The 25680-nt window shown below is 46.8% G+C and overlaps 1 protein-coding gene across 2 annotated transcripts in view; it reads left to right on the top strand.

Moving 5' to 3' along the window:
* Positions 1-25680, top strand: part of SH3RF1 (SH3 domain containing ring finger 1) — a 138656-nt gene that overhangs the window by 81793 nt on the left and 31183 nt on the right. For both annotated transcript variants that reach the window (XM_021072854.1, XM_021072855.1), the window contains exons 3-4: positions 18944-19219; positions 20041-20136. In XM_021072854.1, the coding sequence (XP_020928513.1) occupies positions 18944-19219; positions 20041-20136 (372 nt within the window). The remainder of the gene's footprint in view (positions 1-18943; positions 19220-20040; positions 20137-25680) is intronic.

The following is a 25680-nucleotide window of genomic DNA, read 5'->3' on the forward strand; positions in this document are numbered from 1 at the left end:
CTGTCCGGATGTTGAGCTCAAGCCTCTGCCTTTTCTGTGTCTGGAGGCTGTGTGGTTCTGGGCTGGGGTCCCCCCAACCCTTGCAGCTCATGACAGGCAGCCTCTGCGTCAGCCTCCATGGCCCACAGCATCCTTCCTGATCCCAAATACCTCAGACCCGAACTCAGCCAGGAATGTTTTCTGATTTTGAGGACCCTGTGATTCCCTTCGTCCTACTTGCGCCCGGATAAGCACCGTCTGAAGGCTCTTAGCTGCATCATGTGTGCCAAGTCTCTTTGCCCCAGAAAGTAGTATCTTCTTGGGTTTTAGGGTCCTGGCTTCACCACTCATTAGCTGCATGATTTGGGGTTAGGTTCACCTTTTGTCCTGACGTGCGGGAGTTGGACCAAATAATCCTTCAGGTCCCTTTCAGCCCAGCACCCTAGGATTCTGTGCAGGTTCATTGTTTGGCAAATTTGTTTCTCTCTCAAGGATCCCATTTGCGAGAACCAAGGCTTCAGCGCCTTTACCCATGGCTTTGCAAGTGAGTATCTGTATGTTCAGTCCATAAGCACACATGGGATGTTTTCTCTCCAGTCAGACAGGAAACTGTATCCATGAGCCACGTCTTAGGACAGTTCTTCTTTCTTCTAATCCCTCAACTCCATGGAAATTGGTTTCCATACATGTAAGCAAGTTGAAAATACAGGTTATTTTGAAATATTTGAACACTTAGTTTACTTTTAAAATCATAGATGACACAGTTAACACGTAGTTAAAATGTGCCTCATTGTGAAATAGCTTATATTGGAGTAATCTTAGTGATGTGGACATTTACAGTGGATTCTGAATGTTCTTTCTTGCTTATTTAATAAACTGCCCTTGCATTACAAATTTATTGTGTGTGCATTCGTTAAAGTCAGTATGGAGATCTTTCAGTGCTTAATTTTTAAACTTTGTTTCTGTTCTTGCAAATGCTGGCTTTTCTTTTGTATATATCCTCTTATTTAATTAGAGGATGAAAAATATCTCCTTGGCACGCGTGTGGGTGTTTCTTAAGATCTCTGGGGTGGAAGCTGAAGAAATCTTTTATAGAAGATGTTTTCTGAAAGAATTTAAAACTGGAGGACAGGCTAGCAGGCGCTTTCCTGGGTGCATCTGTATCTAGCAGGCGCTGCTGTGGGTCTGCATAGAGTGGCTGACATACTTTGGTAATAACTGAATTACATACAAGCAGTCCACTTAGAGATGGTTTGTTGTCCTTTCAATGGAACTGTGCTGAAGAGTTGGAAGAATTTCTGGTTTCCTTTGCTGTGGGGTTGGAATAGGAGTTTGTTGGGAGAGAAGTGGGTATTGCTAGGGCTCTGGGTGGGGCGCTGGCTGGTGGGCAGCCTCCACTGAGTCCTTGCAGTTGGAAAGGAACCATTATTAGGAAAATCCTTCCTTCCATTGGATGTGGCCTTGGCCCATCGAGACCTTCCTTTCTTGTTCTAGTTTTAGGTCCAGGAACAATGTATAAAGAATAGATGCAAACTATTGCCTTTGGAATGGATAAGCAATGAGATCCTGCCCTGGGAACTATGTCTAGTCCCTTATGATGGGGCATGATAATGTGAGAAACAAGAATGTATACATGTATGTGTAACTAGGTCACCATGCTCTACAGTAGAAAATTGACAGAACACTGTAAACCAGCTATAATGGCAAAAATAAAAATAATTATAAATGAGAAAAAAATAAAAGTAAAAATAATAAATAATTTTTTTTTTTTAAAGGAATAAACCCTAACGTTGCTCTGCTATGTCACCCTGCCGTATTTTTAAAGGCTTCATCCTGATGTGAGCGTGGGCTGTGGAATCAAACCAAGCTGGTCACTGGGGTAAACATTGGCTCAATGGGAATAATAGTGATTCCTGCTTCATGGACTTGTGTGTGTGTGTGTGTGTGTGACTGTGTTATCACACGTTGTAAATGTACAACAACTACTGTTGTCACCTCCCTGTTTTAGCTGTTTGCTCCCAGGTCCTTTAAGTCCTTCTGACATGATTTCTGGACCACTCACCTCCTGTGTTTAGAGATCATGTTACTCATATTCCTCTTCACCTGGGACACACAGAATGAACTGTCCCTTGATTGTCACCAGCATTTCATTCACGCACACAAATGTCCCTGTTAATGTCCGCACATTACTGGTGGCTTCTTTTGAGCTTATGGCCAGCACAGCTCTTGAGTCTTTTTCGTTCAGTCAGGTCTTCTATAATTTCCTGTACAGGTGCAAGTGGTTTCAGACGATGAATACACACCCTTCTGTTCCTCCTGGTAAATGGGTACTTCATTTGGTCCATGTTGATCATCGGTGAAAATCTTTCTGTTGTCCAACACACAGGCCCACTGTCCCTACTAGGTGTGTGTCACGGCAGGTTTGTCACATGCTTCAGTACTGTCATTCAGATTATGGCTACAGATGCTGGTCATCCCGAAGGTGGACAGTCCAGGGCACATCTCAGAGCCTGCCATTAGGGTTCTTTCCGAGGCTCATCATTCCTTTCATCAGGGTCTTGGCCCATTCAGGCTGTTGAAACCAAGTACCAGAGACCGCGTGGCCACAGCAGCAGCTCTGGGAGGTGCAAGGCCAGGGTTCTGGTAGATTCTGTCCTTGCTGGAAGAGAGTCTTCCTGGCCTGCAGACATCGGCCCCTGGTTACCCTCTCACAGGACTGTCTGGTGCCCGTGTGGGGAGAGGAGGAGGAAGCAAGCTCTCTGGCCTCTCCTCTGATAAGGGCACTGATCCCATCACAGAGCCCCACCCTGTGACCTCATCTGAACCTGTCACCTCCCAAAGGCCCCTCCTCCAGATACATATACCACACTGGACCTTAGGGCTTCAGCACATGCATGTTGAGGAAGACACAAGCATTTCATTGTAAAAGCCAGCTTGCACGGTGTGCCCACAGCTCGCTGGGCGCAGATCCAGGCCCTGAACCCACCTTGAACAAGGAAGGTGGCTCACTCCCAAACCCTCAGGATGGAATCAGGCTGACGAACGCACCCCACGTTCTTTACAAGAACATGGTATGAGTGTGAAGACAGTTTATGTCCCTTTTTTAAAAAAATGATTGCACTTACTGTGGACATTGGCTCCTTTGTAACATGTGTAAAGGCACAGCGAACTAGAAGTCTGTTCTGTATTTATTGTGAGAGAGGGCGTGCCTGGATACCAGGGGCAAATTGGGCATCTCAGCAATACTCTGCTGATACTGCATTCAGGCGTGAGGGCAGTCGTTCATGCAGCTGAGTATCCTTAGCAGCGAGAGGAGGTGGGGGGGTGCTTTAGGGTTTACCGAGCTTTTCTTCTCTTTATTGTCTTTTAAAGGCTACTGTATGGTTGGGGAAGAAAAAGCTAGGAGGCTTCTCTTGAATTTAAAATGCTTTATTTATAAAGTGAATTTGTAAGTACAGGTTATTTTTTGTATTCTCCATTGCCTTTGAAAGTCCAATTTTTTTTTTTTTTTTTTTTTTTTTTTTGTCTTTTTAGGGCTGCTCCTGTGGCATATGGAGGTTCCCAGACTAGGGGTTGAATTGGAGCTACAGCCACTGGCCTACACCACAGCCACAGTGATGCAGGATCTGAGCCTCATCTGCACCCTACCCCACAGTTCACGACAACGCTGGATCCTTGACCCACTGAGCGAGGCCAGGGATTGAACCTGCAACCTCATGGCTCCTAGTCGGATTCGTTTCTGCTGTGCCACAATAGGAACTCCAATGTCAAATTATTTTAAAGACAAGATAATCTATTAAAATTTATAGTGAGTACCTTTGAATGGTATACACTGCGTTCCTGTTTCTTAGACACTTTTAAAGTTATGCCTCTTCATGATAGAAAATAGGTAACCAACACAGAAAAGCCTAAAATAACACATGTGTCTGCCCTCTTAGACACTTGCTTCCAGAGGTAGGTGCTGTTTGCCAGAGTTCTTCCGCTGGTTGGTGACCTTTACGACCTCAAACACTGTTTCCATTTTTTTATTTCTTGCCTTAGGCAGTATTAATTTCAGACACTCAGTGATTTACTTTAGATTTCTTCTTCCACTTCCATCTCCCCTTCCCTGCCTCCTGGTTTTTGCTCAGCATCTAATTTTTTTATGTTATCAGAATTTATATTCCCTTCTGGAGCTATAAATCTTCTTTGCTGTGAGTGGAGATGGATTCTAAAATTGAAACCCCATCAAAACAGCATTTACATTGTTGTGATCCTATTTGATTAGTCACTAAGGTCTGGCTGGAACTTTGCAGCAGGACGTGTAACTTGTGTTACTGGGTTCTGCCCCCCAAGGGTGGAGTGGGTCTAGTTCCCAGGTCCAAGGGCTCCTCTTTGTTCCCACCTTCCTCGTGTCTCCTGGATCACACGAGGCCATCCACATTTCTAGCATCACACGTCTCTCTCTCTCTCTCTCTCTCTCTCTCTCTCTCCCTCCCTCCCTCCCTCCCTCCCTCCCTCTCTCTCTCTCTCTCTCTCTCTCTCTCTCTCTCTCTCTCTCTCTCTCGGCATCTTCTTGGATTTGTGGGAGGGGGTCGGATGGGAGGAACCTCCTTGAATAATTTTTTTTTCCCATTCGAAATGCATGGGGCATGAACTTTTTGAGATCTGATGTGGTCTGAGATGTCTCTGTTTTGTCTACACACATACCTAATAGGTGAGCTAGCTAAAATTTTTGAAATCACAGTTTCTTAGAACTTTGAAGGCATTGCTCCACTATCTTATCCAGTACTGCTGCCAAGAAGTCAGATTCTAGTTCCATTTAACGTTACTTTTGCCCCATATCTTCTAGAATTTTTTCCTTATCTTTGGTGTTCTGAAATGTGAATCGATGTGGCTGATGATGCATCTTTTCCTCCCTCCTTCATCCTGCTTGGTACTTACTGAACCTGTTCTGCCTGAGCTCTTCAGAGTCTTAAGGGCATGAAAATTTCTGCCATTCCTGTTTTCTTTCGTGATTCTCGGTCCTGCACCCCCACCCCCACCCATGGCCTCTCCTTCTTTATGGATTTTGGACCTTTTAGTAGTGGTCTTTCATCTCTCTCAGTTCTTCTCCCTTTGTCCTGGGCGTCCACTTGACACTGTGAGGAGGGTCACCACCTTGGTCAATAGCTCTGCTTATACTTTTAAAATTTTTTTTATTTTTATTTTTTGTCTTTTTAGGGCTGTACCTGTGGTATATGGAAGTTCCCAGGCTGGGAGTTAAATCAGAGCTGTAGCTGCCAGCCTACACCCCAGCCACAGCAATTCGGGATCCAAGCCGCATCTGTGACCTACACCACCACTCACAGCAACACCGAATCCTTAACCCACGGAACAAGGCCAGGGATTGAACTCACATCTTCGTGGATATTAGTCGGGTTCATTACCGCTGAGCCACAACAGGAACTCCTGCTTATACATTTTTCAGTCCAGCAATTGAAATGTTTCTGATTTCACTTGCTTTCATTCTTCTAGAAGTTCCTAAAATGTTCTGGTGTGTTAATGGATGTTTTCCCTATTTTCTAGAACTGCTGTAGTTTATTTAAAAAAAACAAAAGCAAAAAATCTCTTTGTTTTTTCAGTATGACCTTTAAGGGAGGTCGCGCAAGCAATTAAATGCATATGTTTAGGCACCACTGCAAACTGCTGTCTCCTTTTACATCTCTGCCTTTGGCTTCTCTGCCTAGATCAGGTGAAATACCAAAGTCTTGTCATATTGTTAGTTCAGAACTCAGGTGCATTTTTAGAGGGTGCAGGAAAGCCAAGAGAGAACCATAAATAACCATCTGGAGCCCCAGAGGAGAACATCCACCTGCACGGAAGCAGAAGGAAGCGGTGGGACCACGTGGTATGCAAATTCGATCTTGAAGCTGAGTGGGCTTCTCACAGGTGGGCGTGAGGCCTGGGGACAAGGGAGAGAATGTGGAAGGAAAGTGGCAGAGATGGAGAAAGAGTGACCGTGTTAGGGGACCTAGAGGGGCCCTTGTTTGATTAGGGTGGTGACACTGGCTGGAAGGGAGTGGGAGGTAGTTGAAAAAAATTGTTTGGGGGCTAGAGGTCCAAAGAGAAGGGTTGAACTGGGTTAGTTAGAAAGGGAGTTAGAAAAAGGCTCATCAGACAGGTCGTCTGATAAAAACCATGTTTTAAGAAGCTAACCTGGCAGATCTCTGTTGGATGGAGTGAGATCTGAGTGGAGTCCATGCTGCCTGTTGGGCTGTCAGGGTGCAAAGGTGAGTGAGGTTTTGTCCCAGACTCAAGGGGCTCACAGCCTGGTGGCCATGGAGACCTGGTTGCTTTGCCCAAAGGAATGTTTCAACAATTTTTTAAAAACATATAGACATTGTAAATTATATTAGTAGCTTTTTAAAACTGTAATTCAGTCTGCTGTCATGGCCTTCTCAAATGATTGATTTTCTCATTATCAAAATTTTCTATTATCATGAATGCAATTAGAATGATATGCACTACGTAGTAAGTGCTTATTGAAAGTAGTCTTGCTTAATTTTATATTCTTTGCTGTACATTTCATCTAGAAGTATTAAAAATAATACATCTTTTTATTAATGGTTCATTTTGGTTGAAAATACCTATAATTCATATCCTACCATTTAGCTATTTCTGAGGAAGATATAAGAGATTTAAGCTTCTCAGAATTAGCTTATTTGGAGTTCCCACTGTGGTATGGCAGGTTAAGGAGCTAGTGTTGTCTTTGAGGTGGCAAGGGTTAGATCCCCAGCCTTGCACAGTAGGTTAAAGGATCTGGTATTGCCATAGCTGCAACATAGGTAATTATCTGTTGGAGTTCCCATTGAGGCTTACTAGTAACAAACCTGACTATTGTCAATGAGGATGCAGGTTTGATCCCTGGCCTCACTCAGTGGGTTAAGGATCTGGCATTGCCATAAACTGCAGTGTGGGTCGCAGATGAGGCTCAGATCTGGCATTGCTGTGGCTGTGGTGTAGGCTGGCACCTACAGCTGCGATTCAACCTCTAGCCTGGGAACTTCCATATACTGCAGGTGCAGCCCTAAAAAAGACAACAAAAAGAAAAGAAAAATAAATACAATAAATGTATAACAATAAAATTAATAACAGCCACCATCTTTGAAAAATAAAATAATTATCTGTTGATAAAATTATTCATTGCAAATAGATATTTCTTTTTCTCTTACAAAGTCATATACTGGAGAAATTAGGGTTTTTCAGTAACACTCATTTCACTCAGAATATTTTCAATTACTTTTTTTGTGTTTTTTGTTTAATTAAAAAATCTTATTACAGTATAGTTGATTGACAGTGCATCATTTTACAACAGCCTCAGTCAAAGGTAAAAGGGCTGAGATCAAAGGGCCATAAGATTGGGCTTTTAATACTTTTTGAAAACCAGAATTCCAAAGCATAAATAGCATTGGTTTGTATGTTTCTGAAAGACTTCAGTGGACCTTCTGGGTTCATAGGACTGACTTTCCATCCTGGTAATAGATTTGTTTCCTAGTGTGAGGTTGTCTGCCCCATGATTACACTTCGTGTCTGTACTTGGTCCACTAGCCGGACAGGGCTTTGGGGAGCAGTGTCGCTGACACACATGGTCCCATCACCTCGTGCTGAGATAGGGGCCTGGGTGTAGCTGAGCTGGTCCTGCCTCCTGCATCTGGTCCACATTCCACATCCTGAAGGAATATGTCCTTGTGCCCCTCTCCCCTGCCTGTCACCCTCCTCCTCCTCCTGGAGATCCCGCCCCAAGAAAGGCAGAAACCCTGTCATCAGGAATCACGTCACGGTCTGATGGCCTCAAAGGTCATAGTCCCTTCCTGTGCCTTTGAGCAGAACCCATCTCGTGAGAAGGTCGGCTTTTTCAGAGCCCTGGTGACAGAGATGTCACGGCCTGTGGCAGTATGTGAGCACCTCTGCTGCCAGGCTGTCCTCTCATCCCGCTTTGTAGTGCCCACTCCCCTCTGGCCCGTCTTCCCTCCGTGAGGACCAAGTTGCTGACCCTGGTGAGACTATTCTGTGCATTTGAAGAGTGACTTTAATGCTGCCCCATGAGAGCCTCTCACTGTCTGCAACTCGTCTGTGGTCACAATTGCAAATATTAAGTATACATAAAAGTGGGACATAGGCAGGCTTACCATACCCCCAGCCATCCACCCACACGCACACCAGACACCCTGCACCATCTGTCCTTCTGTGCAAGAGGCTCAGGCTGTATCCCGTGTGTCTGGCCAGAGGCCCCACTGGTGTGGGGTCAGGACACACCGCCACCTCTGCCCCCCAGCGGGGACCATCCTGCCATGCACCCCTCTGCTTCTGGACTGTGGAGCTCTTGGTGTCCCAGTGCAGCCGTGTTCTCCAGGCCACTGAGGCTTGTCACTCACTGTGACACTCGTGTCTTTCTCTCCCATCGTGGACAGTCCCCTGTCTGGTACATGTGGTCATCTCTAATTTTTTTCTGTGTGCTCCCAATGGCTTGATTTTTTTAAAACATTTTACTATTGAGGTAAAATTTACCTTGTGTGAATTACAGTGTGGAAATCCTTAAGTTGGGAGGTTCCAAGTTTTCATGCATCTCTGCACCTGGAGAAGCAACACTCCCGTCAGGATATAGAATTCGTCTGTAATCTCAGAAATCCTGTTCGTCCCCCACCACCGAGACCCGGTGCTGTCTGCTCCTTCCTCCAGTGCCTTACTTCCCACTCCCTCTTCAGTCAGGCCTTTCATCTGATTTTTTTTTTTCTTTTTTCTTTTTAGGGTCTCGGGTGCAGCATATGGAAGTTCCTGAGCTAGGGGTCGAGTCGGGGCTGCAGCTTCCAGCCTTCGCCATAGCCACAGCAGCGCCAGATCCTTAACCCACTGAGCAAGGCCAGGGATCGAATCCGCAACCTCATGAACACTATGTCGGGTCCCTACCCCTCTGAGCCACAACAGGAACTCCAAATCTTTCAGTTTTGAAGACGTTCAGTTTTTAAGATGTGTGGTTAAGATTTTGGGGGTGCGGGAGGCCTTCCTCATCACCGAGATATTATCCTGTTAGGTCTCCTGGAAAAACGTACGTTTTAGCCTTTACATTTGATTCTGGGATCCATCTCGAATTCTTTCCTCTGTATGATGTGAGGTAGGGGGTCAAAATGAGTTCTTCCCATGTGGGCTTCTAATTGTTCCAGATCCATTGTTGAAAAGACTTTCTTTTCCTCAGTTGAATTGCCTTGACATTTTTGTCTAATGTGGGTCTATTCCAGGGTTGTTTTATTTCTGTAACTATGAACTGTCATATTTAATGTCATATTTAAATTATACGAGCCTCTCTCTCTACTACGTTAATGAAAACGCTGGATGAAAAGAAAAAAAAATCTAAACCAGGCTGTTGAATTCGAGGTCTCCCCTAACCTTCTGGTTTAATATTAAAACCTGCTCCCGCAGCCCCCTCCCTCTGTGTTTCTGGCCCTCCTGCCTCCCTGGGTTTCCGGGAGGGTTGGATGGGGCCACGGAGAGCCCCTCCTGCAGTGTCGCTTTGCCCTGTCTGCCGCCCACTGTTCCAGTGGCAAGTGGGAGGTTAGGCAGGGCTGGGGCAGGAATGCAGGTGTTCTCCAAATAGAGGGAAAGTTATCCTCTTACCAGGAAATATCCCTCATCCAGCCATGACTCCTCAACATGGCAGCTCACATTACTGCAGAGAGCTTTCCCAAGAAATTTTCCTGCTCTCTGCAAAATATTATCACAATTATTAAATGTGATGAAACAGAAAATGAATATCCTGGGCAATAAGTGATATGAATTTCCTGCATTTCATTTCAGTGACAGCATTCTGAAGCGCCCTCTTTCTTAGAAACCTCCCTAAGATTGTTTTCTTTAATGGCTTGTCTGTCAGACGGACAACTCGCCTTTTCAGGCCCTCCAAGAAAAAAGCTGTGTATCAGCTATGTGGCTGTTTCCTCGGAACCACCAGATGAGTTGGCAAGGATAATCTTTGTTTTCTGTGGTTTGCTGCATACTTTGCTGCACATTTTTCAAATGCCAACAATTTAATCAGTGCAGAGCACTCAGCTGTCCTCTTCAAGAACATGTTGAGTTTTTGGTTCTGTTTCTAGCACACGCTGAAGCAGACACCAGTTAGCAATCCTGGCTCACATTTCTCCAGGTTTTCCCCATGCTTCTCAGTGTGCCCAGGTTCCCAGCAGCCCTTGGGGACAGGAGTGACACAGCTCCTTCCCCCTGGCCTTCCCATGTGTCCACTGCAAATGGCCACCATGCACCATGCACCAGAGGACACACTGAGGTCAGTTCAGAAGGACAGGTCTGCAGACCTAGAGATGATCATCCTAAGTGAAGCAAGTCAGAGAAAGACAAATACCACATGACATCACGAATATGTGGAATCTGAGATGACACAAATGAACTTATCTGCCAAACAGAAACAGACTCCCAGATGTAGAGAACAGACTTGTGGTTGTCAAGAGGGTAGGGGATGGATGGATTGGAAGTTTGGGATTAGCAGATACAAACTAGTATATATAGAATGGATAAACAACAAGGACCTACTGTACCACGCAGGGAACTATAGTCAGTTTCCTGTGATAAACCATAATGGAAAAGAACATGAAAAAGAATGTGTAACTGAACCACTCTGTTGCACAGCAGAAATTAACACAACATTTTAAGTCAACTGAACTTCAATAAAAAATTTTTAAAGTGTAGGTCTGCTGTGCCCAAGGAGCACACATGTGTGGAGGCGGGGCGGGGGTACATGTGTTGTCTGTGTGTTTAAAGCTGGGAGCCTGACCAATTATAGAATCATTTTTAAGTGTCTTACTCTTTAAGTTTCCCCCCCACTTAGCCATCCACACGACTTTGGCACTCGGCCCACCAGGAATAATGTTCATTTTTTATTTATCCAGAAGGGGTGTTGGCACAGGCTGTGGTAGGTGCTCCAGGTAAGAGAGGCACACCCACAGCCCCAGAGGTCTGGGGCATCACAGCCTAGAGGGAGCAGGAGGTGAGCTGAGAGGAGGGCAGTGCCTTCTCCAGGCGTGGGGGATTGATTTCCCCCTAAGGAGGGGACACCTGCTCTGGTCTGAAGCAGCCTATCCTGTTGACCCACCCCGCTCCCTGATCTTGGCCGTATTTACATCTGATTCCACACAACAGATGTAAAAGTGTGGGTTTGCGAGTTGCAGCATCCTCAGCTGCAGCCCCTGTGCAGGCAGGAAGATGGCAGGAGAGGGGGCCGCCCTTGTTGCGTTTCGTCGTGGCGGAGGACGTCTTGGTCCATGCAGGCTGCTGTAATAAAATGCCATGGACTGGGCAGCTTATCTACAACAGAGTTCTCTCTTCCCTGGTCCATGGCCGACACCTTCTTACTGTCCTTAGGGGGCAGAGGGAAGAGAGGTTTCTCTGCATCTCTTTTATAAGGGCACTAATCCGATCTAGGTGGGCCGCACCCTCATGACATAAGCCGCCAGCCACTAACAACATCACCTTTGGAGGCAGGATTTCAACATATGAGTTTGGGGGCCACACACCTTCAGACGGAAGCAGGGAGGCTGGCAGGTTTGAGGGGGAGATGAGAGCAGACTGGCTCTTGCTGAGGGGAGAGGGTCCCAATGGGGGGCTGTGACAGTCCTGGTTAGGACGTTACTTTGATTGAGGAGGGGGTGGAAGCATCCAGATTCCAGAGGCCTGACGGAGTTTCAGGAATCATCCTGCCACTGGTTCTCTTCCTCCCTCTCTAGTCCTTAGGTTTTTTTTAATCCCCTAAGTACAGGCATTTACTGAGTAATGCCCCTTGGCCCACTTCTCCCCTACAAGGTGGCCTGTGAAACTGTGCTGCCAGGTCCCCCCAGGCTCTTGGGGCATGTAGGAGGGGGACGTGGTGGGCCTGACTCACCCCGCACCCATGTATACTCATCGCTCAATATCGTGGTTCCCAGAAACGCATTTAGCACTCTTTTTAAGTTTGGAAAACTTCACTTTCTGTCTGGGTGTTTGAACAGAATCTCCTGACTTCAGCTAACTTTGTTATGTGTTCACATTTCGTTAAGTGTTCGATTAGGTAAACACTGATCTGTCAGTTTGCATGCATCCCGGGAGACTGGTAACAGGTTGCTGCCCAGCTCCTCTCCTCTTGCCCTTAGTTTTGTTTTCTCTTCTCTCTCCCCCGACCCCTCCCTAAACCATTGATGCCACTAAAACAACAAGGCCGGAAACCACCCCTGGCTGAGTGCTGCTTGGTCAGGGGTTGGAACAGACACTATGCGAGGAAGATTGGGGGACTGCAAGAGCAGAGGCCCCAGGTCACAAAAGTAGCACCACGCCAGCTTGCCTGTCACCGCATTCCATGGCAGGTAGAACCCAGCCAGGTCAGGGTGGAGGAGACAGATGGCAGCTGGAAGGGCCTGCTTCAGGAGAAAGCCGAAGAAAATGAGTGTGCAAGAGAAGGGTGTGCAGCATAGCAGAATAAAGACAGAAAGGAGTAAATGTGAATGAAGAGAACGTGATTTTCTTCATTCTGTTCATGTACACCTGCCATCCTCAAAGTGCTAATTGGTATGATTGAAGTCACTCTGATGAGAAGGTGTCATGTGGCACGTTGAGGTAGCCTGGAGGTTGGAAGCTTGAGATAGTGATCAGACCAAGATGCCCCAGCTTGGTGCTCTCCACATGTAAAGAGTAAAGGAAGAACAAATAAAAAAAGATGGGCCATTGCAGGAATATTGGAGTCATGATGTTCCCTTCTGCTGTTTATAGCTTTGGAAAAATACTTCATAATAATCATCTTCGATGTTTGTCATATCGAAGTTAAAACAGTTCCGGGGATGGTCAGGTTGTATTTGAGTGTTCATCCAACCCAGAGATTCAAGATCAATACTTAAGATTTATTCACCATTAAGGAATCAGTGTTTTATGAAATGCTCTTATTTTATCCTGACATTTCACTTCATAGGGATAAGCCAAGATATGTTTTGTTGTACACAGAACATGTTTTAAAAATTATGTCCTCAGCCATTTTGCTACTTGTTACTCTGTGTGTAGTGCTGCTTGCTACTGTTACTTCTTTCTGCCTCAGCTCTTTCTGGAAAGTTTTTGAAAGTCAAGCTGCAATCAGCCAGAGTTCATGCCAATTGAGATACAACTAAATTATGAAATTATGCACATTTTATTGCTATTCCTATGGCAAGAGTATCTTCTTGATGCTCTTTTGAGTAGGTCATTAAATCTTTTTTTACTTTATGGAGCAGTGAGAAATGCATGAAGGATTTTGAATTGAGAGAGGCTCCCTTACATGTATATCTGGGAATTGGCATTTAGAGTCCATAAAATAAATCGGCAGTGAATGTTTTATTTACCTGTTAGGATCTCAGCTAGATCATCAAACTGCACATTGCCAGATATAGTGAAAAACACTTAATGGCGCAGAAATGGAGTGGAAAGGATTGCATCAGAAATATCTATGTGCCCGTCTCACGAGGATTTTAATGTCCCATAAAATACCTGCATGTATGATGTAGAAGCAAAAGTTATTTGGGAAGTAAAGGTGGCACAGTTATGCTGTCACAGTTATGCTTTCGTATATGAACAGAATAGTCAGTTTACTAAAATGTACTTTAAGAATCTCATTACGAAGCCTCCCCTGCCTGATGGCCAAGCTTTCTGCTGAGGCTGGTGTCCTGAGTGACAGCTGCAGAGCGAGCATGGCCCTCTCTCCTCTGAGCCTCCCTTTCATGTGCAGCCAAGTGAAATGTAAGCCCTACAGATCTGGGGCCTTGGCCTGGCTGTGGTTTGGAAAGCCCCAAAGGCACGAAGGCCAGGGGCCAGCTGAGGCCACGATGCCCGGCCTCTGCAGGGAGGTGACCCAGAAGGCTCGGTGTCTCTGGGCTATCAGATGATGGTTTTGGCTTCATCCCCCAGATGCTGCATGAGGAAAACACAGCCTCCTGTTGCTCTTCCAGCCAGTTAACTGTTTATCCTTAATCGCCTGCAGTCTGCATGGGAAGAAGTCTTTTCAAGATGAGTGAGCTTTGCTTGATTTGAAATCAGAATGGTATTTGTTTTATTTAATACGGGAAGCTTCTTGGGAGAAGTTTGACACAAACTGGCTTTTTGGCCTCTTGGGATTTAGCTGAGAAAGCAGCGCACAGAGGACAGGCCGGAGGCACAGGTGCCCACTGGTGGGTTAGGTGGCCAGAGCCCTCAGAATCCTTCTCTGTGGCCACTGATCCATGAAAGAACTGGGTTGGCAAGTCAGTGCGAGTCAGTGAATTTTTGGTCACATCCTTGGGGAAGCCACTCGGCTGACAGTCATGCATGTTGCTGTCACCTTAAGTTTTATCCTTGATGCTCATTGTATTGGAGGTGTTGGATAATTGTAGGAAGACAAGGTTTGCTCTGGTGGAAAGGTTAGTCCATCCATCAGGCCACTGGAAATAAGTTCCTTCCGTCCCCACACTGGCTGTCAGGAAAGAGCTGTCCTGCGGCTGGTTGGGAACTTGACACAGGTCTCTGCAGGGAGCAGTCCGGGGCAGTTCTGGGGGCCTGGTGCCTGCAGTTGGCTGGCAGAGATTTGGACAGAGGGGGCCCAGCAGTGCTCACTGAGGTGGGGGAAAAATCGAGAGAGAACAGGCCCTGATAGTGAATAGAGTTATTTGTCACCGAGTTGGTAATGGGATTTTCAATTAATTCTCGCAGGCTCACGGGGGCTCGCATTAGCCTTGTCAGGATGAGCTACAGCCACACATAAAATGCCATCCCCTATTAAACAGTGCGTGTCACCGAGTCTGTCATTTCTTCTGTTCAAGCAGAGGATGAATGGCTTCCACCCCAAACAGACGTGTGCCTCAGCCTCGCACACTGAAATCCCAGCCGCTTCCTGGGAGGAATATTCTTTGCATTATTACACAGCGACTGTATTAGAAATGTGATTGTGGTGGGAATTCATCCAAAAGGAGAGCATCCAGCTGCAGAGACAGACACTTTTGCAGGTGCCCCGTGTCCCTGGGGGCCCGCTCTTCTTGCTGGACCGTGGCAGTGGGTGACAGGTCACATTCAGGGCCTGTCCTGCCTACACATGCTCCTTCCCTCTGTCCACACAGCACCTGGAGGACAAATTGGGCCCAGAGAGGCTCACCTCTCATGACTACACCGCTGGTGGGTGGCAGGCTGGGACCCCGGCCCCGGCTGCTCCATTGCGGTCCAGTAGCTGGCACCCAGGAGTGGCTTCCCTCTAGGTCTTGTCACTTCTCTGGCCCTGACTCTGTCCCTCCTGCTCCATCCCATGGTGATGTTGACGGCTTGTTTATTCACTGTCATCTCCTCAAGTGTGTCTTGGGAAAGATGCTTAAATGGTAGTCAGCAGACCCCAGAAATCAGCCCTGAAGGAGAGAAGGCAGTGAGGCCCTTCTGTGAGGGGGTATGGCCAGGTGCCTTGCCCACATGGACCCAGGCTGGGCCGTGACTCATGACCCCAGGACCAGGCAGCATCAGCATCCTGCTGGGCATCCCCTTCTGGGGCAACCAAAGGTTGCAGTGCAGTCGTTGACAAGGTTCTGTCAAGGCTGGGCAGTGGGTCATGTCATCAGAGGCAGGATCATAATGCCAGATCCGAAGCTCACAGGGCACTTGGGGGTCTCAGGACTTCTGGAAGGCTCCACCATGACTTCCTCCGACATAGCTTCTGTTAAACCAGAGAGTATCACATTGCATGGGCCAGGCCAGGATGGCCGCCCACAATATGTGAGAGCCAAACAAAAATATTTAACCAAAAATCTTTGGTCTACAAGAGAGCCAGACTCTGATCTCTGACAAAAAACTAAACTGATTTTTTTTTTTTTTTTTGGCTGCGCCTATGGCGACATGTAGAAGTTCCTAGACCAGGGATTGAACCCGTGCCACAGCCGTGACTTTAGGCCAGATCCTTAGCCTCTAGGCTGCCGGGGAACTCCTAAACTGATCTTTAAAAACTACATTATGAAATCTTGTAGCCATCAGGGTGTGACAGTTTGATCCACATTTTTGGAGGGGAGGGGGCCAGTAAGGGTCCGTGGTTCTACTGCAGTAGAAAGATTAAACTTAAAATAAACTACCCTGGTGCAGCCAATGCCTGGCTGTCACCAGCCCCTGGCTACCCGCTTTCCCCTCCAGAGCACTGGCCTGCCTGCATGTTCTCCCCGCGGCCTCTGTGCTTCATGCCAGGCAAGGCTGGGTGCTGCCTGAAGGACAGGGAGGTGGAGAAGCCCAGAGGACAGGCCCCCACCTGCATGCACTGATTCCTGATTCCCAGGGCTCCGTGAGGGCCAGCCCTGCCCGGACACCATGCCCTGTCTGCTCCAGCTTTGCCTGCTGACCCCCACATCCTTGAAGGCTTGGCCCCTGTGTCACATCCTCCAGGAGTGTTTAATTTTCCCACCACACAACTCTGCATAGCCCCTGCCTCCCTGTCACCATGCAGCCCTGGCCCTGTGGTGCCTCATCCTCAGGGACTGATCTCTGAGAGACAGCAGTGAGTGATGACTTAGGGTGAGAGCTTAATCCTCTGCTCTACCCAGGAATTGAACATGGGCAGCTTGGTTGAAAACCAGGAATCCCAACCCCCAGAGCAGCTAGAGGCTAGAAGCATAATTGCCCTGATTCTTGTCCCTGCTGAAAGTAAGAATGTTTCAAGGAGACAAAAACTGTAAAAACAGGTACAAATTTTATTGTTAGAGTCACAGTACAACATGAGGGAGAGCACACAGAAAAGTGTTTTATTTATTTAAGTCAGAAACAAAGAAGAAAAACACACCCTGGAGAGGAGTACAGGTGCAGGTGTCCCCAAGTGAGGAGCACACCGGAGAGGTGATTTAAATCACTTAGCACGATTCTTCAGGGTCTTTGTTCACCTTTAGCCAGTTCTTTCTTTTTTCTTTTTCTCTTTCTTTTCTTTTCTTTTCTTTTCTTTCTTTTCCTTCCTTCCTTCCTTCCTTCCTTCCTTCCTTCCTTCCTTCCTTCCTTCCTTCCTTCCTTCCTTCTTTCTTTCTTTCTTTCTTTCTTTCTTTCTTTCTTTCTTTCTTTCTTTCTTTCTTTTCTTTCTTTTCTTTCTTTTCTTTCTTTTCTTTCTTTTCTTTCTTCTCTCTCTCCTTCCTTCCTTCCTTCCTTCCTTCCTTTTAGGGCTGCATCTGCAGCTGTGGAGGTTCCCAGGCTAGGGGTCTAATCAGAGCTGTAGCCGCCGGCCTATGCCACAGCCACAGCCGCGCCAAATCTGAGCCTCGTCTGCAACCTGCACCACAGTTCACGGCAACACCAGATCCTTAACCCACTGAGCGGAGCCAGGGATCGAATCCGCAACCTCATGGTTCCTGGTTGGATTCACTTCCACTGCACCACAACAGGACCTCTTAATTATCTTGTTTTATTCCCACACCTGCCTGGACACAGGACCCTCACCAATATGCATGTGCGTCTTTTGATAAAGATTGATTACAGAGCAAAGGATGCCAGGATGGTATCAGGACTTATATATGGCCTGGCGCCCCCTTGCTTTTTTGACCCCAGGAGTCTCACTGCACATGTGTAATTTGGGAGATCCCCTTGACCCCAGGAGTGATTGAAGTGGTCATCTTATCTTTCTACTCCAGCTGAGCTCAGCTCCTTCAACTGTCTTTTTCCTTGAGGTGTGAAAGAGAAATGATTTATTTGGCCTAAGAAGTCCCAGCTGTTCTCAGCCCAGGGGCCCAGCTACCTTGTACCTCAGGACCATGGCCGTGCCCTGCTCCCCTTCAGGCCTACTCGCAACAAGATGCTCGGGAGAAGGGAAAGCTGGACGGATGTTTGCTGGATGATGAGCGAATGAATGAGGACGGAGGAGCTGGAGCCCAGGGTCTTGCTCAGCCACTTAACTCTGGATCTGTTTGATTGGCCCTTTACCCTCTGTCAGCAGTAGGCAGTGATGACTCCAAGAAGCCAGAGGTCTCCTTAAAGTGACAAGAACTGGCTCCTCCAGTGCCACCAGGAGGTCTCCTGCTCAGTCCATTTGGTGATTACATTGCCCGGGGCCACTTGCACATTTAAAGCTGTCATTTAAAACCCTAATGCAGGGCAGTAATATGGAAACCACACCCATGAGCATGTCAGTCCAGCAGGAAAGCCAAGTGCAGCAAATGGATATAGGTCGTAAGGACTATGTTCAGTCACAGGTTACAGACTCAGTGGGCAGGCCGGTGACCATCCTTCCCACAGCCATTCCAGACTCTGGCACAGAGTCACCCCCCTCATAAAGGAGTGAGATCCACTGCCCACCTTAAAAGCAGTTGGAGGAGTTCCTGTTGTGGCCCAGTGGGTTAAGAACCTGACATAGTGTCCCTGAGGATGAGGGTTTGATACCTGACCCAATTCAGTGGGTTAATAAGGATCCAGAGTGGCTGTGGCTATGGTGTGGGCCGGCAGCTGCTGCTCCAATTTGACCCCTTGCCTCATAATTTCCATATGCTGCAGGTGCAGCCCTAAAAAGAAAACACAAAAGTAGTTGGAAAAGTTGTACCCCAGAGTCAGACTGCGATTCTTACCCTTTGAGTTTAAGAGCAGTTAGTAAATTAGTGAATTGTGCTTCTGTTTAAGTTTTTCTTCTGGCTGCTTCTCATGTATCCTGTTAAGTATTTAATATCGGAAATTAAGGTTTCTCAGGAGTTTTTGAATTTTACACCAGGGAGCCAGACTCAGTGGTACTTTCCAGGTACTAAAACTCCAAATAAGGCAAAATCCCCGCTGAGTCAGTTTTGGGAACAGAAAGCCATCTCAGGCTTGGGGCAGGGGTCCGCTGTTTGTTTGCTCTCGGTGATGCACATGTAGGTTTTTATGCCAAATTTTCTTCCTTGGGCACAGTGTGGATTTGACCTTGACTTCACAACCATGATAATGCGGTTGAACTTTCAGGTACTTGAGGACCAATCTGTCATTAAAACTCTTCTCTCTCCTTCAGGGGATACCTCAGTTACCATGTGCCAAAGCGTTGTACAACTACGAGGGGAAGGAGCCCGGAGACCTGAAGTTCAGCAAAGGCGACATCATCATTCTGCGGCGACAGGTGGATGAGAATTGGTACCATGGAGAAGTCAACGGGGTCCATGGCTTTTTCCCCACCAACTTTGTGCAGATTATCAAGCCGTTACCTCAGCCCCCACCTCAGTGCAAAGCACTTTATGACTTTGAAGTCAAAGACAAGGAAGCCGATAAGGATTGCCTTCCATTTGCAAAGGTAACATTGGGACAGTGTTGCCTTCCACTTGCTGCCCCTTCCCTGTGCCTGGATGCTCAAACAACAGCTCAAGTCCTTTGCAAAAACATACTGTGGTTTTATGTGCGCTATCTCACTGTGCTTCTAAAAATATCTGCAGGCAGTCTTCTCGGAGTCACAGAGTCAGTAATCTTGTGCATAGATCGTTCTCTAGGAAAGATAATTTTGGTTGCTGCTCTGTGTGGTATCATTTTCGTATTTAGAGCCTAAATGTAATTCTAAACTACATTTCAGGGTATATGTGCCTCTCAGGGATTTTAATTCCCTGAATTATGAATAACAAAATGAAACATCATTACTTTCTTAGTTTATATGTAAATTTCTTGGCGGAAAAGCACACAAGACTGTATCTCCTGAATTGATAAAATACTTTGGAATTTTGAGCAATGTGTTTTTTTTTTTTGGTAAAGAAAAACAGTAGGCTAAGCATGTAAATGGGCATTTGGTGTATTATCAGAGAGAAAGTGAGAAGAGCCTGAGAATCAGTCTAGAAGGGAAGTGCAGGGCGCAGGGAGGGTTGGAGGCTGCAGTGTGGGGGTCTCAGCACAATAAGCTGTCAGCCCTTGGTGTGAAGGGGTCAAGGTTTTATACCCTCTGCTCTGAAAGTCTCCAGGCTGGCTGCTGGTTACCATTGCGTTAATTGGCTTATTGCATCCACACCCTAAAGGCACACCTAGGCTTTTTCCTTCATGGATGCTCACAACCTGAGTCCCCACATTGAAAAGGAAAATTGGCGGCAAGCTTCCTGGGATCAGGTGGACTAATGTTTGTTGTTTCTTCAGGATGATGTTCTGACCGTGATTCGCAGAGTGGATGAAAACTGGGCCGAAGGCATGCTGGCAGACAAAATAGGAATATTTCCAATTTCATATGTTGAGGTGAGTCTGTCTGTAGACACTTCAGTTGTGTTAGTGTTCTGCTCAGCAAGTCAGTCTGAAGTTTGCAACCTGTGTATTCAGGAGTCTCCACGTCGTTTCTCAGGATATGCACGTGTTGTATCAGTATTGTACACCCTCAACTAATGCAGTGTTACATGTCCATTATGTCTCAATAAAACTAGGGGAAGAAGTTCCCATTGTGGCTCAGTGGTTAACGAATCCGACTAGGAACTGTGAGGTTTCGGGTTCGATCCCTGGCCTTGCTCAGTGGGTTAAGGATCCGGCATTGCCATGAGCTGTGGTGTAGGTCACAGATGAGGCTCAGATTCTGCGTTGCTGTGGTTCTGGCATAGGCTGGTGGCCACAGCTCCGATTAGACCCCTAGCCTGGGAACCTCCATATGCAGCAGGTGCGGCCCTAGAAAAAGACAAAAACAAACGAACAAAAAAAACCTAGGGGAAAAAAGAAAGACAAAAACCTATTTTTAAAAAGTCCTCTTGGCCCAAATGTCAGGAATGCTCCTGTTCTAGATCATTGGGTAGAATTCCTCCATCCTGTCTTAACGACTCCTGAGGACCAGGAAACTGTGAGGTGTGTGAAATTCTGTTCTTTGTCCTGCTGCAAAGGCACCTGGGTGTCTGTTAAACTTGACCGTGTGCTCTCTGCTGGTCTCGCGCTGCCTGCAGCTGCTCTTTTACATTCATGGCTTTGGGGTCAGAAGGCTGGTGAAGTTCCTGACTAAGGTGGAGAGGAGTGTATCTGTATGTTTCTTCCATATGTGCCACATCTCAGAACTGGGGTAGTGATTTGCACAGTAGCCTCCAATAAACAGGAAGTAAGCCAAGAACGGCCCTCTCCATCCCATCCCTGCAGTAACTTTGCCACACCCACCCTGCCCCCTTTTAATCAGCTTTACCCAGAAAGGTTATGGCCAACTCGATTCAGCAAAGTCTTTTTAGGAATGTGTTTAAAGTGACATGGTTGTATTATTTGAAAGAATAATGCACATTAAAAATGAACCAGGAAGTTATAATTTACAATAGGGCCTTATTACACCATATATCATAAACTTTCATGTCATTCAGGCATAGAAATTTCATGCTGAAAACAAATTTGAAGTCATTTTCAAAGAATGAAATACCACGGCAAATAACCCTATGAGGTTAGCTGAGGTCACAGAAGGCTCTAAGAATTAGTGAGCTCCTAGTGATGGTAAATAGGGCTTCCCTCAGAGGGATGGAAAAGCCACATTCTGTGGCAGGAAGAACCCCCATGCAGGGCCACCAGCATGTGCAAAGACCAAAAAGTAAGAGGCACAAAAATTAGAGAATTGAAAGTAAGTCCGTTGTTGAAGGTATCAAAGCATGTATCTGAAGCACATGAAAAAGAAAAACTGCATCACTTACGTTTGTGTCTTTCCATTTGAGGCATTTGTTTAGGCGTGATTCTGAGAATGAAAACGATACATGGTGTCATTGTAGCCAGCATTTAGTCTCCATCCCAGTAGGTCGGATTATCAAAGTGTTCACGCAAAGTCAGCCTAGCCACGGTCTACCTGTGGAAAGGTAGTTTGAACCATGTCTGAGCCTTGAATTTTATCCATACCCTTCAGATGTTCCTGTTCATTAACGTATTTTTTCCTCCTTTGAAAATATACAACAGGAAAAATTCTCAACACCCAGATTAAGCCTTCCTGGACGTTGTTTACATCTTCTACAGTCATGGCAAGTTACGCACATTCCCAAGTATTTGAATAGTTCCAGTGGGGAGCGTGGGTACCACAAGCTTCGTAATGAAAGCCTGTCTTCACTTGTTAGGTATTATCAGTGCCACATGCCAGTACTTGGTGTGTGAGGCTGGAGAAGCATACGGGCTTTTGTTTCTGGGCAGGTGCAGAACTGCAGATAGGCGTTGATGATCCACCCAGAGTCGTTGAGTCCTGAGGATGACTGACTCTGACTTCAGCGGGCAAGATGAACCGCTGCCCCAGGGCACTTTCATTCTTCCACCTCTTCTCCTTCACAGTGGTTTCCTCTTTGGAACCATAGTTTTGCCGTTTGAGACGAGAGGAGCAAATCTCTCTTTGGGAGTCTGAAGCTCCCTGCATGTTGGGCTACATGATGGAGGTTCCTAGCACCTGGGGATTAGCACAGGGTCAGGCTCTAGGAGCAGAAAAGGCCAGGCACATCTTGGCAGCAGCGTACCACAATTGAAGTGTTCAGAACACAAACTTTTTTACAAGGCAGCCTCCCATGGAGGGAAGCCAACTAACCATGCAAATCAGAAACGGGTATTTTTCCTGAAGAATGTCGTTCTCTTGCTCTGTGAACCACTTCAGGGTCAGACCATCCCCACTAGGAAAACAGACGGATACCAAAGTCCATTTGTAAATGATCTGTCTGGTGGACGTGCCTTTAGGATCCCGGCAGGGTGTGCACGCCCCCCACTGCGTTACAGGAGGTGAGAAAACAGCGACTTGCCCACAAATGCCATCGATTAAAGTACCAGATTCTTCAGGGTTTGAGCAGACGAGGGGAGTCTGGTTGGAGGTGGTGAGGAGGGAAGGGCCAGCTCTGTGAATGTTCAGGAATCCTGTGTGTGTAGAGACACACACACACACCTCTCTCTGTCAGGCTGTAAAGATTAGGACTCTCTTGCCTTGATCACTTGATCGCTGTCAGGCTACACACACACACACACACACCCCTGTCAGGCTGTACACACACACACACACACACCCCTGTCAGGCTGTACACACACACACACACACACACACACCACACCCTGTCAGGCTGCACACACACACACACACACACACACACACCCTGTCAGGCTGCACGCACACACACACACACACACACACACACACACACACACACACACACACACCCACCCCTGTCAGGCTGTAAAGATTAGGACTCTCTTGCCTTGATCACTTGATCGCTGTCAGGCTTCCCCCGTCAGAGGGCTGTGGACTCTGTTCTCTTTAGACCTGGGCAGTCTGGGAAGTAGGGTGGGGTAGATGTTTTTTGGGAAAACCCCAGGTTGTTCTAGGAGACACCTGGTCACGATGTGTGTACAAGAGTTCCTTTGCCAAGGACCGAAATGAAGATTCAGAAAGAAACTAGTAGCTTGCGGTTTCTTTGTTTAAGAGTATGTCTTCCCCAAAACCAAATGGAGGGTTTTAACAACCTCGTTAATTCAGAGCTGACTCATGACTCATTCACATTTTGTGGTCTTTTGGACAAAGATGACATGATTCTTAGCAAGCCCAATGTCTGAATGAAGTAAGTGCTAAATAGGGAATTTTGGATGACTTTCAAACATGATTGTGTCTTGTAGGCTTATGATGAACTGCATTTTTATTAAATTTGTCATGTAATATTTGGATTCCTAGTCACTCACTTAAACCATCACTTCCCCAGTGTTTTCCAACCAAAAATTATCGAGCATCTCTCAGTTAGATACGATACAAAGATAAGCATTCCTTGTGGGCAGGCAGCGTGGAGTGGCAGTGGTGTTCTAGACAACCCACCGTCTTACTTACTCTGAAGCTGTCCTGGTTGGAAGGACTGCTGCTCTCTGGTTATGTCTCAGCTCTGATGTCACTTCTGCTGACAGGTTGCCCTCACCAGCTCCTCTAACCTGCTTCCTCCTCTTCACCTGCTTTGCCTCACATTACCATGTGCTGTGATCCTGGAAAAACTTGCACTTTGGGCCCAGGTGGCTGGGATCCCAGTCTTGTCTGGATAGCCAGTTGTGGAGCGACCTGCTTCCTCCTTTGTGAGACAGCAGTGCCCTAGGAGAGTTAGCCTGGGGCGAGCCAGGCAGGGGGCAGGAGGTAGGGGTTAATGACAGCGCCCCCATGATGTCATTGAAGTTTCTCCTTAGCTTTCACTGTAGCTGTCCCATCAGGGGCTGGCTACCTGGTTACTGCCCCCCCCAGTGTCCTCACCCCAGTGAAGTGTCAGCTGTCCCCCCACCCCCACACCCCAGGGACCCTTGCCTTGTCATCTGTTTCACCCTGTCTCCCAAGGTCCTTGCACAGTGCCTGCCCAAAGTCCACCCTCAATAAGTGTTGATTGAATGAGTGAGCAACCCTAGAACCTTGGAGCCAACACCAGGTGTGAACTGGTTTTAGATGTTGCCATCTTGTACATTTTTCCACCAGTGTTCCCAGCATCCAGATCTGAGAGCCTATGTTGCAGCTTGTGGCAACACCAGATCCTTAACCCACTGAATGAGGCCGGGAATTGAACCCACATCCTCACAGAGTCTGTGTTGGGTTCTTAACCCCCTGAGCCACAACAGAAGCTCCTGAAATCTTTTTTTTTTTTTTTTTTTTTGAAAAACAAGAAATGTAGGAAAATTTGGGGGAAGTTGGCAAGAGAATTACCATATAGCTTGGCTTCTGAATACCCCTTTGATTCTGAAGTAATTTTTATAAAATAAATTTAGAGAAACTGTTGGAAAGTCTGAAAGGCAGTTGGTTATCACCCTTTCTTCCTCAATTCTGAAGTAAGTTGATTTGTATAAAGGAAACTTAGAGAGTGTTAGGGAATCATTGCAAGGGAGCAGTACTAAGCATTGCACATGCCCCTGGAATCTGATTGGCTGAGTGCAGTCTGATTAGAAATCTGATTGGCTGAGCACAGGCTCTGCTTCAGGTAGACTAGTTCTGACCTGGTGGCTCTGTCTGGTTTCTTCTGAGTGGTATCAGCTTCATGCCGCAAAGACAGAAGGAATGGGACACTCTGGATTCTGGATTTCCAGGGCAGAGGCAGGTCTCTGGACTCGGACCGCTGGCCCGAGTCACCCTGACCGGCCCCAGTTGGAAGGGAGCCCCGGGAACTGGGCGAGGAGCTTCATTTGGGGCTGTTTACATTCCATCCACTGTGTAGCAGCCTCTTTCTAACTGAAGGGTTTCCTTTTGTTTCCCATCAGGAAAACATTCTGGGTCAGTTATTGTGGGGCTCTCCCTGCCTGAGTGGACTGTTTCTGGCACTCCGGGTAGTTTCATGAGATGTAAAGATGGGGTGTCTCCCACAGAGCCTTCACCAGAGGCTGAGGGTTGTGGCCAATTGGTGTCTGGCATGAGGTCCCTCCAGGACTCTCAAGTTCTTTAGTCCTGCCCTATTCCTCTGGGCCCCTAAGTTGGTGTCATGATCCATCCTGGAATTGCTACCGTTCCAGCTCATCCAGGCTATTTCTGTGTCCACGTAGAAAGTTCACTCCATTTTCACGTCCTAATGAATACTGTCATTTCTTGGGAAGCTTTTCTGTCCTAATTGTCCTTTGCAGAAGCAAAACAGAACAGTCCTCTTCTTGTGTGAAACTGCCTCAGTTCTCAGCTGGTCCATCTTTAGAGACCCAGCATATGCCAAGAAGGTAGCTGTGTGCATACGTGAATCAGAGCTTGTCTGTTTTCCTGGAGAGCCACATCTTACATGAAGGATATTTTTAATGATTTTATTTCTAATATTAGAAATAAAATCCCTGGAGAGTTGGAAACAAATAACCCTTAGTCCCATCACACACAATTTT

Source organism: Sus scrofa, chromosome 14, assembly GCF_000003025.6.
Source record: "Sus scrofa isolate TJ Tabasco breed Duroc chromosome 14, Sscrofa11.1, whole genome shotgun sequence".
Lineage (NCBI taxonomy): Eukaryota > Metazoa > Chordata > Mammalia > Artiodactyla > Suidae > Sus > Sus scrofa.